Here is a 15,768-nt window from a genome sequence, read left to right as displayed (position 1 = left end):
GCCTATTTAATATTTAATAAAAAGATCGACTGGGTTTTTAAATCTCATATTTTAAGAATTTCTTTACTTAGGACTTGGAGAAAATATTATAAAAGTGATTTTAAAGTACCATTATGGGCTATACCTTGGCATGCAATAGAAGGAATAAAAAGAGGGGCTAAAATGGACATGGTGTCTTATAGACAGTTACTTAGGTGGGATGGACAAAACTGGCAGTTAAAATCACGGGAAGAGTTAACACAAGAAAATATTATTTATTCTTGGTTCCAATACAGGCAATTAGCAGATAGATGGAAGGTGGATTGTAAGGTGGGTTTTCTTAGAGAAGATGAAAATTTTATTAAGCAAGTGAAGGATCAAAGACAAACCCACATTAAGAGAATTTATGGGGTTTTAGTTGAATTGGATTCAGAAACGGAACTAATTAAAGATTGTATGATCAGATGGGCGCAGAATTTTGGTGAGCCAGTTCCATTGGACACCTGGGAAACTATTTGGGTTAGAAATGTCAAATTTACACAAGCACAGAATTTAAGGGAGAATTTTTATAAAATGTTTTATAGATGGCACCTTGATCCACAAAAAATGTCTTTTATGTACCCTGACCTACAACCTAAATGTTGGAGATGTGGGTGTATGGATGCTACTTATTACCATATTTGGTGGTCATGCAGAGAGATAAAAGCATTTTGGATTAAGATATGGTGGAATATCCAGAGAATTTTTAAAAGGAGGGTAAAATTTACTCCGCAATTATTTTTGTTGGGTATATTATTGATTGTGATACAAAGGAGGTTATATTGATGTTAAATTTGATTACAGCCGCGAGGCTGTTAGTTGGACAATATTGGAAGAAGGAATCTTTGCCTACACTGCAGGAATGGTTTTTTAAAGTGTCTAATTTGGCGGAAATGGCAAAGATTTCAGCTTTTTTAAAGCAACAAACGCAAGAGAAATTTCTTGCTGTTTGGGATAAATGGATAAAATTTATACAGTTTAAAATGGATATTAAAAAATATTATATAGCTTTTTCTTAATTTTTATTCATATATATATATATATATATATATATATATATATATATTAAAATATAATTTTTCTAATTGTTTTTTTAATTAAGCCTATATTCTGCTCTGGGAAGCTCGGGGGGGGGAAGGGTGGGTGCTTGGGGGAGGTTGGGGAAGGGAGGGTTTCTTGTGTAATGTTTAGTTTTTTCTTTGTATATGTTTTTTGTCTTTGTATTGTTTTGTTTTTTTCCTTTTTTGTAAAATTTATAAAACTTTTAATAAAAAAAATTATAATTACATAAAATAACTATTAGGAGGAAGCTTTTCCATTCTACCCATTCTAGGCAAATCCAATGAAATATCAATAATCTAGAATCACTCAGAGTAACATTGTAATTTATTTTATCCCTAATGGAATAAACCAAATGTCCTGGTTCCGATAGATGAAACTCTTCCAAAGAACTTTGAGGCATTGTTTACCTTAAAGAATCTTTTATTCAAGAAACAAGGCACTACATAGTTGAAATCAGAAACTAAATTCCCCACCCCTGGATGCAACGTAACAAAGTGCAATTCCCTCCTCCAAGAAACAGTTATAAATCACATTCCCCAATTAGCTTGAAGCGAGGGCTTTCTCCCCAGCTCTCCAGCCCATCAAAACACTAACAGCTCTGGGCCCAATATCCTTGGGTTCCCATGACTAAGTTATTATTGTTATGACTAGCTGGACTCTCATCCCTATTCCCCCTCCCAGCAGCAACTAATTCTAAAAGCAGTAAAAAAAATGATTGCATTTCCATCTGTTGTCAAAGCAAGAACAAAGCAAGTTAGCAGCGTTGATACCAAGTTTATAGTGTTTTTCTTTCTTTCATATAAGACATTTTGTTCTCTACAACCCATTCTGGTGATTGTTGATTCTTATTATCAGTTTTTTTAGTTCCTTAAACAATCTTTTGTAAATCCAACAAAGAGAAATTATTCCAATTATTCTCTGAGATTCTCATTTTTATTCCTTCTTGATTTTTAGAACAGCATCCAGTATATCTATTGATAGATTTTTATTCACAGTGTTCATATTTTCCTTAAGTAAATTTTGCTAGATATCTTGTTCTGTGAAATCTTCATTTGGTAACAGAGTATTCTCTAGAAAACACAACATAGGTCCAATTTCTTGGTTGAGATCTCTTTGCAGTTCTTCATAGCTGTCTTTTCAAAGATGATATGTATTCAAAGGTATATCAATATAAATATCAATATAAGAAATGTTGATAATCTAGAAAGAGTGCAGAGAAGAGCAACAAAGATGATTGGGGACTGGAAGCTAAAACATATGAGAACGATTGCTGGAATTGGGTATGGCTAGTTTAATGAAAAGAAGGACTAGGGATGACATAGCAGTCTTCCAATATCTCAGGGGTTGCCACAAAGAAGAGGAAATCAAGCTAGTCTCCAAAGCACCTGAAAATAAAAGAAGAATCAATGGATGGAAACTAATCAGGGAGAAAATCAACCTAGAACTAAGGATGAATTTCCTAACAGTTAGAACAATTAATCAGTGGAATGACTTGCATCCAGAAGTTGTGGGTGCAACCATTTGTCTGAAATGGTATAGATTTTCCTACATGAGCAGGGAGTTGGACTAGAAGACCCCAAGGTCCCTTCCAACTCTGTTATTCTATTATTTATTCTCCGAAAGCTATTATGAATTGCTTGATTTTTTTTCTACAAACATACATTTGATTTTTGAAAAATAATTTCAAAATCTTAATACCGGTATTTAAAATTCATATATTTAAAGTTTTTGAATCCTCAGAACTTTCTGTAGCCAAGACCTTGCCTTGCCTTTTGCTGTTTAGTTTAAGTTCTTAAAAATTATAAAAGTAAATCTTCATAGTCTTATATTGAGGATTAAGAGCATTCATTATCCTAGTGTTTTTAGTCATGTCATTTTGAAAGTATTTAACTTTTAAAATCCATTAATAGGCAATTTGCTAAGATAGTTAGCAAAGGAAGTGCATGAATCTAAGCGTACTTGAAAGCCTCCAATTTGCAACTAGAGCAAAATTATAAATTTCCCTATCTCCTGGTTCCTACCCCACACCCAAGCTTGCTGTAATGCGGTCTCCTTATGAGGAAAAGGAATTACCATAAGAGAAACAGCTTGGGCAATCTCAGATCATTCTCTGATCCAGCGATCAAAGATTGCTGTTCTGGCCCATAGAGCTCTATGACCCATATAGCTCTATGACCCAGCTCTATGTTGGAAGGTCTGGCAGTTATTGGGTTAAATGCTAGGTATGTGGATGGGTCAGTGGGAGGAGTTCCAAAGGTCTTTGGGAGACTTCCTGGACACAAGCCACATGGGAATCTCTTTGTCTGTAAGAAGCATGGACCATAGAAGGTCTCCCTATAAACATAAAGATGGTGTAAAGAGCAAAATCTTCTTACCTAAGGAAAAGATCTGAAAGATGAACAAACACGTATTTCCAGCAGCACCAATCTCAACATGAACGCAAGTAATCTTTCTCATTAAAATATATTTGTTTGTTATAAGATCGTTTCTTTTGAGTTAACTATCTGACTGGATTTGAAATATAACACTTTTGAATTTGGGTCAGTATAGTAAGATTTTTTCATAATTTGTGCCATCTTTTGAAAGCAAATAGTAAATTGGCAAAGATTAATTCTCCTCTCAAAGCTGCAACAGTTTGAAGAAAGAGAATCAAATTGGTCAGCCTTTTCTCTGCATAAACCTTCAAGCAAGTAAAGATTCTCTTGATGCTTGTAAGAGCCTGCAAAGCCAAGCCGTGTCTGTGTAAAAGACAGCTCTCAAGGAGTGATTCAGAAGTTTGTTATGCTAATTCACTTGCTAGCTAACTTTCAAAATGAAAAGTGCCTTGTATCTGATTCAAAATTACTTTGTTTCTTGCATGAAAAGTTTGAATTTTAACACCAAAAGGAGCTTGGGCTTTTCCCCTTCCCCTCTTTGCCAGTGAATCACGCAGCCTGAAACAAAGAACTGTTTAATGACTGCCTCTAAAGTTCAAACAAAAGCAAGGTTTATTGCCTTTCAATAAACTCATCTGTTGCCATAGTATGCTCGGAATTTCAGCCAATGTTATAAGGAGGAATCATCGCAGAAGCACCCCCTGGTGGTCATGCAATTTTTTTTTCTAGCTGAGTCACAACAGCCACAATTAATTCAGCACACAACAGAGCAAATCTGTTAGTTAAAGTGCAAGCTACTTAAAGTTATCCCAAGCTACCAACACCCCCCAGAGGGCACAGAGTGATCTTATCAGAAGCTTTCACTCACTTACCCAAGCTGAGCACTAAGCTGTTCCAGCTTGAGAAATCAAAGCCAAGTCTCTTCGCTCATTATCACAGCTGATGACCCGGAGTGCCAGCCTGCAACTGACCACGTGGGAGTTTGTACCTCTACATTCTCTCAGTGGCTCACTAGCAGTAACGTGGTAATAGGAAGAATTTGGCTAGCCTTTTCAACACCCCCTAGAGGGCACAGAGTGAACTTACCAAAAGTACTCACTCACTCACTCAAGCTGAAGGCTAAGCTGTCCCAGCTTGAGAGACAGGAAGCAAGAGCCAATTCTCTTCGCTCATTATCACAGCTGATGACCCGGAGTTCCAGCCTGCAAATGACCAGATGGGAGTTTGTACCTCTACATTCTCTCAGTGGCTCACTAGCAGTAACGTGGTAATAGGAAGAATTTGGCTAGCCTTTCTCCAGACGCCCCCTAGTGGTTAAAGGAAGCTCTACACGCAAGCCTTTAACCGCACCCAGAGAAGCCCCTCTAGTGGACAAAGGGTGAACCTCGAAGCCAGAGCACCCTGGTAGCTGACCCACAGCAAGTGACCCTTAGTGGTGAAGGGGTGAACTGCACTGAAGTACCCACAAACACAGGAGAACGCACCCAGTGGCATCTCCACCCACAGACAGCACCTCAGAAGCTGATCTACAAGTAGCGACCCCTAGTGGTCAAAGAGAGAAGTTCTTCAAATTCTCTTCAAAATAGCTGAGAAGGACACTGAACCTATCCTAGCCATAGCTGAGCATCCTACTGGTCTAGCAGAAGGGGTTCAACCTATCAGCCTAGTTGAGACACATCAACCAGCCCACAGACGCCATGCATTCACATCTGGTGGAGAAATGGCACACCATCCACAGGCGCCATGAAAGAAGCTGGGAGAGATTATACAAACTCTACCACGAACAGAAGGAGAAACTCTCCCCAGAACGGGCACACGCAGTGGAAGGAGATAAGGAAGACGCCTATGTGCAATGGATGGACTCTGAACAGCAACTCAAGGACATTCAAGAACAATTAAGAGACTCAAGAATCGATAGCAAGATGCACAACCTCAAGGCACTAAACAAGGAACGCAAGAAGTTTCTAGAGAGCTCACAGGGTTCTCCACAGCCCAAGCCTCGCCAGAAATGCAGACTGGTCGACAGAGCCGAGTCCAAAGTCTCCCGCTACTCATATGCACCATCCCAATGGTCGCACGCATATCCATCCCACGTGTCTGAAACAGCCTCATCTTTTCGCCACATATCCAAGACACATTCCAGCATGTCCCAACAACCGCACGTCACAGGACCCTCACGCCATTCAAAGGCATCTTCTCGCCAGAGCCATACATCTCAAGCCTCAGGAGCAGAGAGCATCGCCGCCCGTCTCAGGGAAGCACGGATCAATACCGCAAGGGCTAACGTTGCTTCACAAGTAGCAGTAGACGACAAGCTACATAGAGAAGACTTGGCCAAAGCTCAGGCCAACTTTGAGATTTTCCAGCGACAACAGAGAGCAAAAGAGGCAGCCGCAATAGAAGCGATCCTGCAGAGAGAGTTAGAAGATGCCATGTCAACGCCCAATTTGGAAAGTCTAGGAAGGGAAAGTTCTCACAGCCATGTACAGGCCTATGTGGACAACCAAAGCGCACTCCAGAATACACAGATGAGAGCACCTCAGCCAGCCACAAGCCCCCCAAGACCGAGTAGACAAACAGAGGAATCTCAACAACCTGATTCGCTGGTCAACCACAGAGTTGATGACACGACACCTAGGTCACGAGATCCTCCTGCCGTTGCTGCCACATCGAACCTGATGGCAACAACTGCACAGCGGGGAGTGCCACAAGATCTTTCCACCGTTATTACCCCATTGAACCCCATAAAACCACACCTACAACACTGCATGCTTGTGACAACCAAACCTGTTTTGGTAGCAACAGTGTTCCAACCGCGCCTAGAACAACACTGCACGCTTGTGACAACCAAACCTGTTTTGGTAGCAACAGTGTTTCAACCGCGCCTAGAACAACACTGCATGCTTGTGACAACCAAACCTGTTTTGGTAGCAACAGTGTTCCAACTGCACCTAGAGCATCGCACGCTTGTAACAACCAAACCTGTTTTGGAAGCAACCGTGTTCCAGACAAGCAAGACTTACTACAATTTAGCTTTGTCCATAAAGGACAAACAAGACAAACAACGCCCCCAAGACTGGGAGTCATGGAGCATACTCCCAAAATGTCTCCAAAGCATGCAAGTGCAGCGCATGTATGTCTCCAGCTCACCTGCCCCAGTGCAGAAGAAAGAGTTGTACGCTTCCTTAGATGTGCCTACGAAGGTGTCTGCAGCCTTAAGATATGTCTCACTCTACAGCGGGGAGAGCCACACTTACGTTATCTTGTTTGCAACCATAAGATGCACCAGAGTCTACAGCGGGGAGTGCTGCAGTCTTGGTGTCTTCTTTGGAAAAGCAAGACTAACAACACAAGAAGGCCACACCGTACCAAGGTTACAGCTATATGGCACCACTTTGGCTGTAAAGCTGACCAACTTGACAGCAAAGACGTTGTGCCTTGAACTACAGTCCACCACCTTCTACGCAGACAGCAAGGTGATGTCAAGCTACATCTGCAAACAAAGTGGACACTTCTACATCCATGTAAACAACAGAGAGAAAAGGATTGAAACATCCTTAAGCCCTGAACAATGGCAACATGTGCCAACAAATAAGAACTTTGTTAATCAAGTAAAGTGGCCCAACCTTGCCACACAGATAACAGAACTGATCTGGCTAGAAAGTCTTCAGCTCTTGGCCTGTCCAAATAGACAGATGCCACATAGACCAAAACGTTATGCACTTTCAGCTTCAGATCAAAGTGCCAACCTTCAACCTCAGACACCCGGTAAACGTCAACCAATCCGCTTCAAAACCCTGTCTAAGCGCAGACAACTGAAGTTAGGCATAGTTTTGATCATCTTGATCACTTGTCTCAGCACCCCAAGAATTAGCCTTGTAGAAACCTGCAAAGACTTACTGCCTTTCATGGACTCCATGTCACTAAATACACTGACACCCACACATGAAGTCCTCACCCTGACGACAACAGTAGCAGCCCTCTTCAGTACTCCACCGGTGGCTCCAGACCCTTCGGTTCTTGAGTATCCTGTGTCTTCTGCTCAAGCTGTTGTTCCTGATTCTTCACTTCCAGCTGCTGTTCCTGACCCTTCAGTTCCAGCTGTTGCTCCTGATTCTTCAGCTCCGGCTGTTCCTGAGTTTCCAGATGTTCCTAATCCTGAGTTTCCAGCTCCAGCTGTTCCTGAGTTTCCTGATGTTCCTGATCTTGATTCTTCAGCCCCAGCTGTTCCTGAGTTTCCAGATCCAGCTGTTTATGTCTTTCCAGGTTTTTCAGTTCCTGAGTATCCTGTGAATCCAGTTCCCCTCATTCCCGAGAAGCTTGGGTTCCAGTTTTTTCTGTTCCAGATTTGGTTCCAGTTTCCTGCACAGGAAGAAGGCCTTGTCTCATTGGGAGACAAGACTGCGCACCGGGCCCACCCACTTGATGAACTGGTTTACCCAGCTGAGATCCAGATCGTGAAGCCATGTGAGTCTGGTCGTGACTCAAAGACACTTGTACCAGGCTGATCACCGAACTGGTCCATCGCCGATGAAGACTGAACCAGAAGATTAAACCTCAAATTATGTATTGTCTTACGCATTGTTTGATGTAACACTTGCCTTTTTCATAATTGTGCATGTTTTATGTTTACCTTATAGTTATGCATGTTTGATACCAAGTTTTTACCTAGTTAGTCACGTTAACCACAATGAGTATTGCATGCCTTGATGCTACGTTTTTACTATTTTAATAGTGGAAATATAAATTTCCAAGCGGGGAGTGTTCTGGCCCATAGAGCTCTATGACCCATATAGCTCTATGACCCAGCTCTATGTTGGAAGGTCTGGCAGTTATTGGGTTAAATGCTAGGTATGTGGATGGGTCAGTGGGAGGAGTTCCAAAGGTCTTTGGGAGACTTCCTGGACACAAGCCACATGGGAATCTCTTTGTCTGTAAGAAGCATGGACCATAGAAGGTCTCCCTATAAACATAAAGATGGTGTAAAGAGCAAAATCTTCTTACCTAAGGAAAAGATCTGAAAGATGAACAAACACGTATTTCCAGCAGCACCAATCTCAACATGAACGCAAGTAATCTTTCTCATTAAAATATATTTGTTTGTTATAAGATCGTTTCTTTTGAGTTAACTATCTGACTGGATTTGAAATATAACACTTTTGAATTTGAGTCAGTATAATTGCCAATCTGCTTTGGATTCTTTGTACAAAAGTGCAGTTGCCATCTCTGCCTGTGAAGTTGTCTTCAGTTGGCCATCTCTCCCCATAAGACCCCATTCTGCAGTTTTAAAATGCTGGGAGCACACAACTTGTGCAAAATTTTTGTGCTAACCATCTCTTCCCTCTTTTATCTAACAGCCATACAGTAGTTCATGGTTTTTGTGTAATTCCATTGGACTAGACAAGAATCAGGGAAGCAAATATGTATACAGGCCAATGGAGCTAGCTATCTCCAGTTTCCAGGTAAATTGGTTATAGTTCTCATCATTCCAAGCCAGCATCACCAAGTTTAGTCCAACATCTTTTGAAGGAATTGGGCCTTTGCAGAGATTGGTTCTATTTGATATACCTTGTTCTTGGTACAATTGCTTTTCTTGGTCAATTGTCTTGAGAAATTTTTACAGTCCCTATTGCCAGTGGAGTTGTCCTTCATCTCTAAGCTCTTCAACAGTGAAATATGTAAGCGAGGGCAAAAGAAAAAGTCTGATTTAGTGCACATTTGAATCCATGCTCACAAAGATTAAGTTTTCACTCAGTGCACAGCCTGCCATCTTGCCCTCCCTGAATTAGCTTTGGTAAGAGGACAATGTTTCTGTTTTTCTAGTCTCAGAAGAGAAAAAGAGCTATGGAATATTTAAGAAAGCTATCAAATAGAGCATTTGGCAACTGTAGTGCCAAAAAATGGCCCCAGACATCGACCCATTTCAGGAGAATAGGCATTCCATATATGGCTATTGAAGCTGGGGATCAGCTGCTACAGCCAAGTTAAGTTTAGCAGCAAGCCAAGATGACATCAGATCAACAACATGCCTGATGATATTGTGACACAAATCTTCCCATTAGATATTTGAGAGTTCCAGGGTCTGACAAGTATGCAAACAATAGTAAGCTAAGTTAAATTTAATGCTTATTGAAGTGTGATGTAACATTTCTCCTGTCTTCACAGAATTGACATGTACGTGGAAGGGACCATAGACCTAATGGCACTTATTTTGATCTACCCTTTTTGTTCACCTGAGCAAAAAGAGAAACAACTTGCTACCATTAATGAAAAGGCAGTGACCAGGTACCTCCCAGTCTATGAAAAGGTAGGCCACCCATGACATTTCTAGCAGTTATCCCTTCATTTGGACAAATGGCATTGGCTTCAGAGCATTCATGCATACATGGAAGGCAGATTTTTAGACATTTTTCTTTAAAATACCAGACTGTTTTTGTCTTTCTGCCTTTGAAATATAAGCTATGTTCCCACAGTATCCCAGGCAGTTACGTATTTTGCTTAGGTTTAGCTTTACCTGTTATTTGAAGCAGCCAAATGGCTTGTTCAACCATGTATTGTGTGAACCCAGCCTAAAGTATGACAGGATGATGTTTTCTCCTGATGCCATAACTGGACAAAACACTCCAATCATTGCTCGCTATTATCCTGTCTTGTCACCATCCGAAACAGTTCCTGTGGCAACCTATGATATACTCCAAATATTTTGGTCTGCACAACAATGCACTTCAGGACTGGAAAATTAGCCAAGAATGGCCAAATAGACTGGGATTAGTTGCTTGTTTTTTCAAACACTGCTTGAAAACAGTACATTAACTGATGAAAACTGGTTGGGGCTTTTACCATTCAGCTACTGTATTAAGTAATTTGAGAAATGGATTTAGCCACCAAGTAATTATCTAATTTATGGGACAGACTTCTGACCTCAGAGTATTGCTTGAGTAAGGAAAATTTTCTACCATTTTACTTGTTAAATTAACTGACCTATAGTTTCTTGGATTTCTCCTTGAACCGGAAGAATGTAAGAAACAGGGTATATATAAAATAATGTTTGTTAATGCGTTCAAGCTTTGGGCTATTTTGCTTAGCTATATTATATTATCTGTCTTCTGAACTTGGAGAATAGATGCTTAATTTAAAAATCAATTTGTATCTTTGTCAGATTATCAGCTGTTGCAGATTTTAGCTTTTTAAAAATCTTCTTTCCAGAGAATTATTTATTTTTAATTTGGCAATCAAGCTTATACTTTAATCACAAGTTACCTCTGCTTGCCCAAGAACAATTTTTTTCTCCCTCCCACCCAAACAAAAATTCCAGCTGAGGTCCAAATATTCCCTATTACCTCAGAAGTTAAAATAGAAGCAAAGAATTCATCTGATTTCTCAGGAATTTCCATTTCCTCCTTCTATTGCTATTGTCCAGTGGCCTCTCAGCTTCCTGGTTTGAATAAATTGTGTTTTTAAATTACATGTATGAATATGAACCACTGGAAAGTGATCTTTGGGGGAGGTATGGTGAACTCTGTGAAAATGGAGCCAACCACATGACAAAGGTCAAGGAACCGGTGAGTAGACCAGTTCCTCAGAACCTCTTCAGATAAGGAGAGGATGGGAAATGGCCCACATATCCTCCAGACGGTGAGGCGACTGTAGGTCAGCAATTTTCCGTGGGTTTTAGCATTGGGAGATGATGAGATCAGCCACAGTGGAGCCTTTTAAAGCAGCGGTTCTCAACCTATGGGTCGCGACCCCATTTGGGGTCGATCGACCATTTCTCGGGGGTCGCCAAACAAGGCGATCCGCCATTTTTCCCCCTCGGGGGGGCGCCGCGCGCATGGGGGCGGCACCGCGCATCTGCGCCGCGCAGGGGGGCAGCGCTGCGCAGGGGGGCGCCACCGCGCATGGGGGCGCCGCCGCACATGCGCGGCACGTTTGTGTGACGGGGGTCGCCGTCACACAAACGTTGAGAAGCACTGTTTTAAAGGATACTAAGTTTGCAAGCCTCACTTTTAAATCACTCTTGGAAATTGCCTATTAACTATCTTAAAGTTATGAGAGATTTTTTGCTGACAACAGGATTGAAAAGTTGACGTTTTATGGATTTACTTATAGATAAGAGATGAGATATGTGATGAAGAAGTATCTGTTTTTAACCTTATAGGGGATGAAGAGTAACTAAATGTGTCTATACATGGGATGAAAGTTGTTCATCACTTCTTTATATATTTCTTTTCTTATTATTTATTATATATTTTTCTTTTTTTGCACTTTTTATTTTTTTTTCTCTTCTCTTTTTCTTGTTTACTTTGTATTAATTTTTACTATTGTAATCAAAATTCTTAATGAAAATTATATTTAAAAAGAACCATTGAAAAGCAGGGTGGAGCAAAACCACTGGTTAAACTTTGGGAAATACAAGACTGTTTCTGATTATCACCCTTATATGAACTGTTTATAATTGCTATATTTCCTCTTCATTTTTTATAATACCCATGCCTTAATTGCTTTTGTAACTGATTTTGATTTCTGCCCCAGAATTTAAATAAGTGTGGAAATATATTCAAGTAGTCTTCTTTCTTCTTCTTTATTTCCAATCATTCTTCCATTTTTAGCATTTGATATGTGTATATGCATGTTTTATTGTACAGAGAAACTATTTTCTTTGGTCCCTATTGAACAACCATAGGATGCTTCTAGTAGATTATAAGTCATATTTCTTCTGAAGAGAGTAAATTAATGATTAAAAACTTTTGACACAGTTCCATTAATGTACCTTTTGGTTCAGCTTTAAGGTTTTTATATTTTATAGGCTCTGGAACATCATAAGCAAGAGTTCCTAGTTGGTAATTGCCTCAGCTTTGCAGATATACAATTACTTGAAGCAATTTTAATGTTGGAAGAGATAAAGGCTGATATTCTTGCGCCATTCCCTCAACTACAGGTAATCTAGTAGTGATTATCATGCCAGCTTTTACTTGTATAATATAAATGAACATGTTAGTTCTGACTTATGCTGCCACTTAAGTCACAAGTGGGAGATCATAGGAACTGAAGTCCAGCAATGGGGTTTTTTCTTGCCTCCATTTTTCGCTTAGGAGGGAATTTTCTGGGTGGTTCAAGATCCTCTGCCAGAAGACTCTGGAAATATCTGTGTCTGACTGAAGGATTTATGATTTTTTTCTAAAATTGTTCATACCCACCAATGGATTCACAGGGTTGAATTCATAGATCAATACGGTGGCAAGGAACCATTGATGAACAACTGATCTATCAATTACTGATTTATCCAACCTGATCACTATTACTCATGATCTGACCATTGTAACATTTTAAGTGAGGAAGCCCTTGAAAGAACCCTGAAAATTACTCCAGAATGTGATGGCCACGCTTCTGTCAGATGCTTCCATATGAGATCATGTGACACTGCTTGGCCAAGTTGCCATGGTTATGTGTAGATGTTTGGATTACACATAAATTGGTTTCTTTAGTCTATAAATCTCTGAAACCTTGGAAACTGCTTATCTAGAGAAGTAGTTTCCTCCAAATGTCATCAACAGAAAACTCCAATTGTATTTAAATGGGTTGTTACAGATGCCGGAAGGAAGCTAGGTTGGAATCGCTTGGGGCAATTCTCTCTGGTGGCATCAGCTGTACAGGTAGTCCTCGACTTATAACCACAATTGAGCCTAAAATTTCTGTTGCTAAGCAAGGCAATTGTTAAGTACATTTTGCCCCATTTTACAACCTTTCTTCCCACAATTGTTAAATGAATCATTGCAGTTGTTAAGTTAGTAGTGCGGTTGTTAAATGAATCTGGCTTTTCCATTGACTTTGCTTGTCAGAAGGTTGCAAAAGTTGATCCCATGACCCCGGGACACTGGAACCGTCATAAATACATGCCAGATGCCAAGTGTCCAAAGTTTCAGCACATGACCTCGAGGATGCTGCAATGGTCGTAAGTGTGAAAAACAGTCATAAGTCACTTTTTTCAGTGCTGCTGTAAATTCGAATGGTCACTAAATGAACTATTATAAGTCAAGGACTACCTGTATGCTCCTTCCCTACTTTGTTCAAAGAAAAAGTTCAAGCTTTCTTCTCCCAGGAATCTGCATTTCATTGGTGTAAACCAGTGGTTCTCAACCTGTTGGTCGGGACTCCATTTGGGGTCGAACGACCATTTCATGGGGGTCGCCAAACAACGCAGTCCGCCATTTTTTCCCCCTTTTCCTTAGCTGTGCTACTCCCTTTTATTCTATTGGCTTTTGAAAGCCAATAGAATAGACTCTCTTGAATAGAGTCTAATTCTATTGGCTTTCAAAAGCCAATAGGAATTGTCCAGGCTGTCTCTGCCCTGCTGAGCCCGCCAAAAGTCCCATTCTGCAAACAGTGCTGCACTAGTTGAGTAGTCCTCGACTTAACGACCAGTTGAGTAGTCCTCGACTTACGACCGGTTGGGGTCGCGGCATTAAAAAGGTTGAGAACCGCTGGTGTAAACAGAGGTATATCTTTGATATATTTATATTTGTACATGTTTTTGGAAATTATTTTATTTACAGATTTCTATTGTGTACTGACGTTTTACTGTGTTTTATGGCGGCTGGATTTTATCAATGCTTTCGATTTGTATTGTCAACCTCTGTGAGCTGTCTTGGCTAGAGAATGTGTGGTTTATACCTTCAACAGGGTAAATATTGTTTGTTTATTGCTTTAGGCTTTCAAAGCAAGGATAAGCTCCATTCCCACCATTAAGAAATTCCTAGAACCTGGAAGCCAAAGAAAACCAGTCGCCGATGATGCTTATGTAGCTGTTGTGCTGGAGGTTCTTCAGCTGAAGTTGTCGTAACATCATGTCTGCTTGCCAGAACATCAGATAATCAAGAAAATTTCCATGAGGCAACAAGGAACCCACCCCAACATTTACAAGCTGTCCCAAAGGACTCCTTTTATTACTTAACCTCAGATGTTGATAGATCTTCCACCCTGGTTTATATGCAATGATGTTTTGCCACAGAGCACTCCCCACCGTTGTTTATCATGGCACAGTGCTGCCAGATGTGCTAAATGCAAGGAACTTGCCTACCCCTCATCTGGGGGATAATTGAGAATCCTCTTTTTGTTTCCTAAAAGCAAAAGATTATCTGCTGGGACCAAAAACAATAAATGGCTTACTCTTTGGTGCAAATTCTTAAAGTGCATTAAATTTTTGCATTCAAACAATTTGACATAAAGAAGTTTTTTCTTTCTCATTCAGTCCAGGAGTCCCCAACCTTTCTGGATCGGCAGTCCGATGGGAGAGGGAGGGGCAGGCACCTTTATGCGCGCATGCACACACACGAAAAATGTGGCAGCGCATGCATGTGTGCAAACGGGTCTGCGTGTATGTGCGTATTGCAAATGGGCCTGCTAGTGCCAGCGAGAGGCTCACAGTGATGCTAGCGCCAGTGGAAGGGGGTTGAGCACGTGCACAGGTGCTCACACTGTCCACCCATTCATAGGCCTGGTGGCCGAGACGCCACAGCCTGGTAGTGGGCCATGGCCCATAGGTTGGGGACCTCTGATTCATTCATTCATGTATCTTCTTTACAGGCATAGAATCATAGGACTGGAAGGAGCCCTTATGCTCAATACTAGAACTCAAATTGTTTGCTTAAAGTTATCCGCCACCCACTTCCAGTGGATTCTGGAGTTCAAGCTTTGTTGATAAATGGCTGTGTGATCTCTGCATGAACATACTTAGCAAAGGGGAAGTGATTTTGGTGTTGAACAGCTCTTATTTTTAGAAAGTTTTTCTGGACCTTCAACTAGAATCTGCTTTCTATAGATAAGTGTGGGTGTGAGTGTGTATAAAGTTATTTGATTCCAAAACTCATCAGCCCAGTTGACATAAATAGCAATTAGAATTGAATGGGAGCTGTGCTTCATCTGTGAAGGGCCATGGGTTATCCATCATTGCTTTGAAAAGGATTTATCCCAATTTGACTCTTAAAACAAAGATCAGGTCTGCTCAGAGAGCAAATTAGTCTTGATCTTAAATCTGATAAGTCTAAGAGGCATTGGTTAACATTCATTACTAGCTTAAAAATGAGTGTTTCCCAAACCAAATTCCATTGCAAAATTAATGTAATTGTGTTTAACATCTGTGATACAAATCTGTTTTTAACTAATTATTTCAAAACTTTGAGGGGCTATTGGATGCAAAGAGGGTTGCCTGCTCCAGGGTGAATCACTGCAGTTGTTAAGTTAGTAACAGGGTTGTTAAGAGAATCTGGCTTCTTTGTTGACTTTGCTTGTCGGAAGTTCGCAAAAGAGGATCACA

General features: G+C 40.6%; 1 protein-coding gene across 2 annotated transcripts in view; it reads left to right on the top strand.

Annotated features, from left to right (window-relative positions):
- LOC120306930 (glutathione S-transferase 3-like) overlaps positions 1-14,669 on the top strand; it is a 37,297-nt gene extending 22,628 nt beyond the window's left edge. For both annotated transcript variants that reach the window (XM_039340993.1, XM_039340994.1), the window contains 3 exons: positions 9,621-9,762; positions 12,262-12,393; positions 14,164-14,669. In XM_039340993.1, coding sequence (XP_039196927.1) covers positions 9,621-9,762; positions 12,262-12,393; positions 14,164-14,295 — 406 coding nt within the window. In that variant the 3' untranslated portion in view covers positions 14,296-14,669. The remainder of the gene's footprint in view (positions 1-9,620; positions 9,763-12,261; positions 12,394-14,163) is intronic.
- Positions 14,670-15,768: the final 1,099 nt, after the last annotated feature.

The sequence above is a fragment of the Crotalus tigris genome, unplaced genomic scaffold (assembly GCF_016545835.1).
Source record: "Crotalus tigris isolate CLP2741 ecotype Arizona unplaced genomic scaffold, ASM1654583v1 scf7180000017764.6130737, whole genome shotgun sequence".
Taxonomy (NCBI): domain Eukaryota; kingdom Metazoa; phylum Chordata; class Lepidosauria; order Squamata; family Viperidae; genus Crotalus; species Crotalus tigris.
The sequence above is the reverse complement of the archived record's forward strand: the minus strand, read 5'-3'. Positions and strand labels throughout refer to the sequence as shown.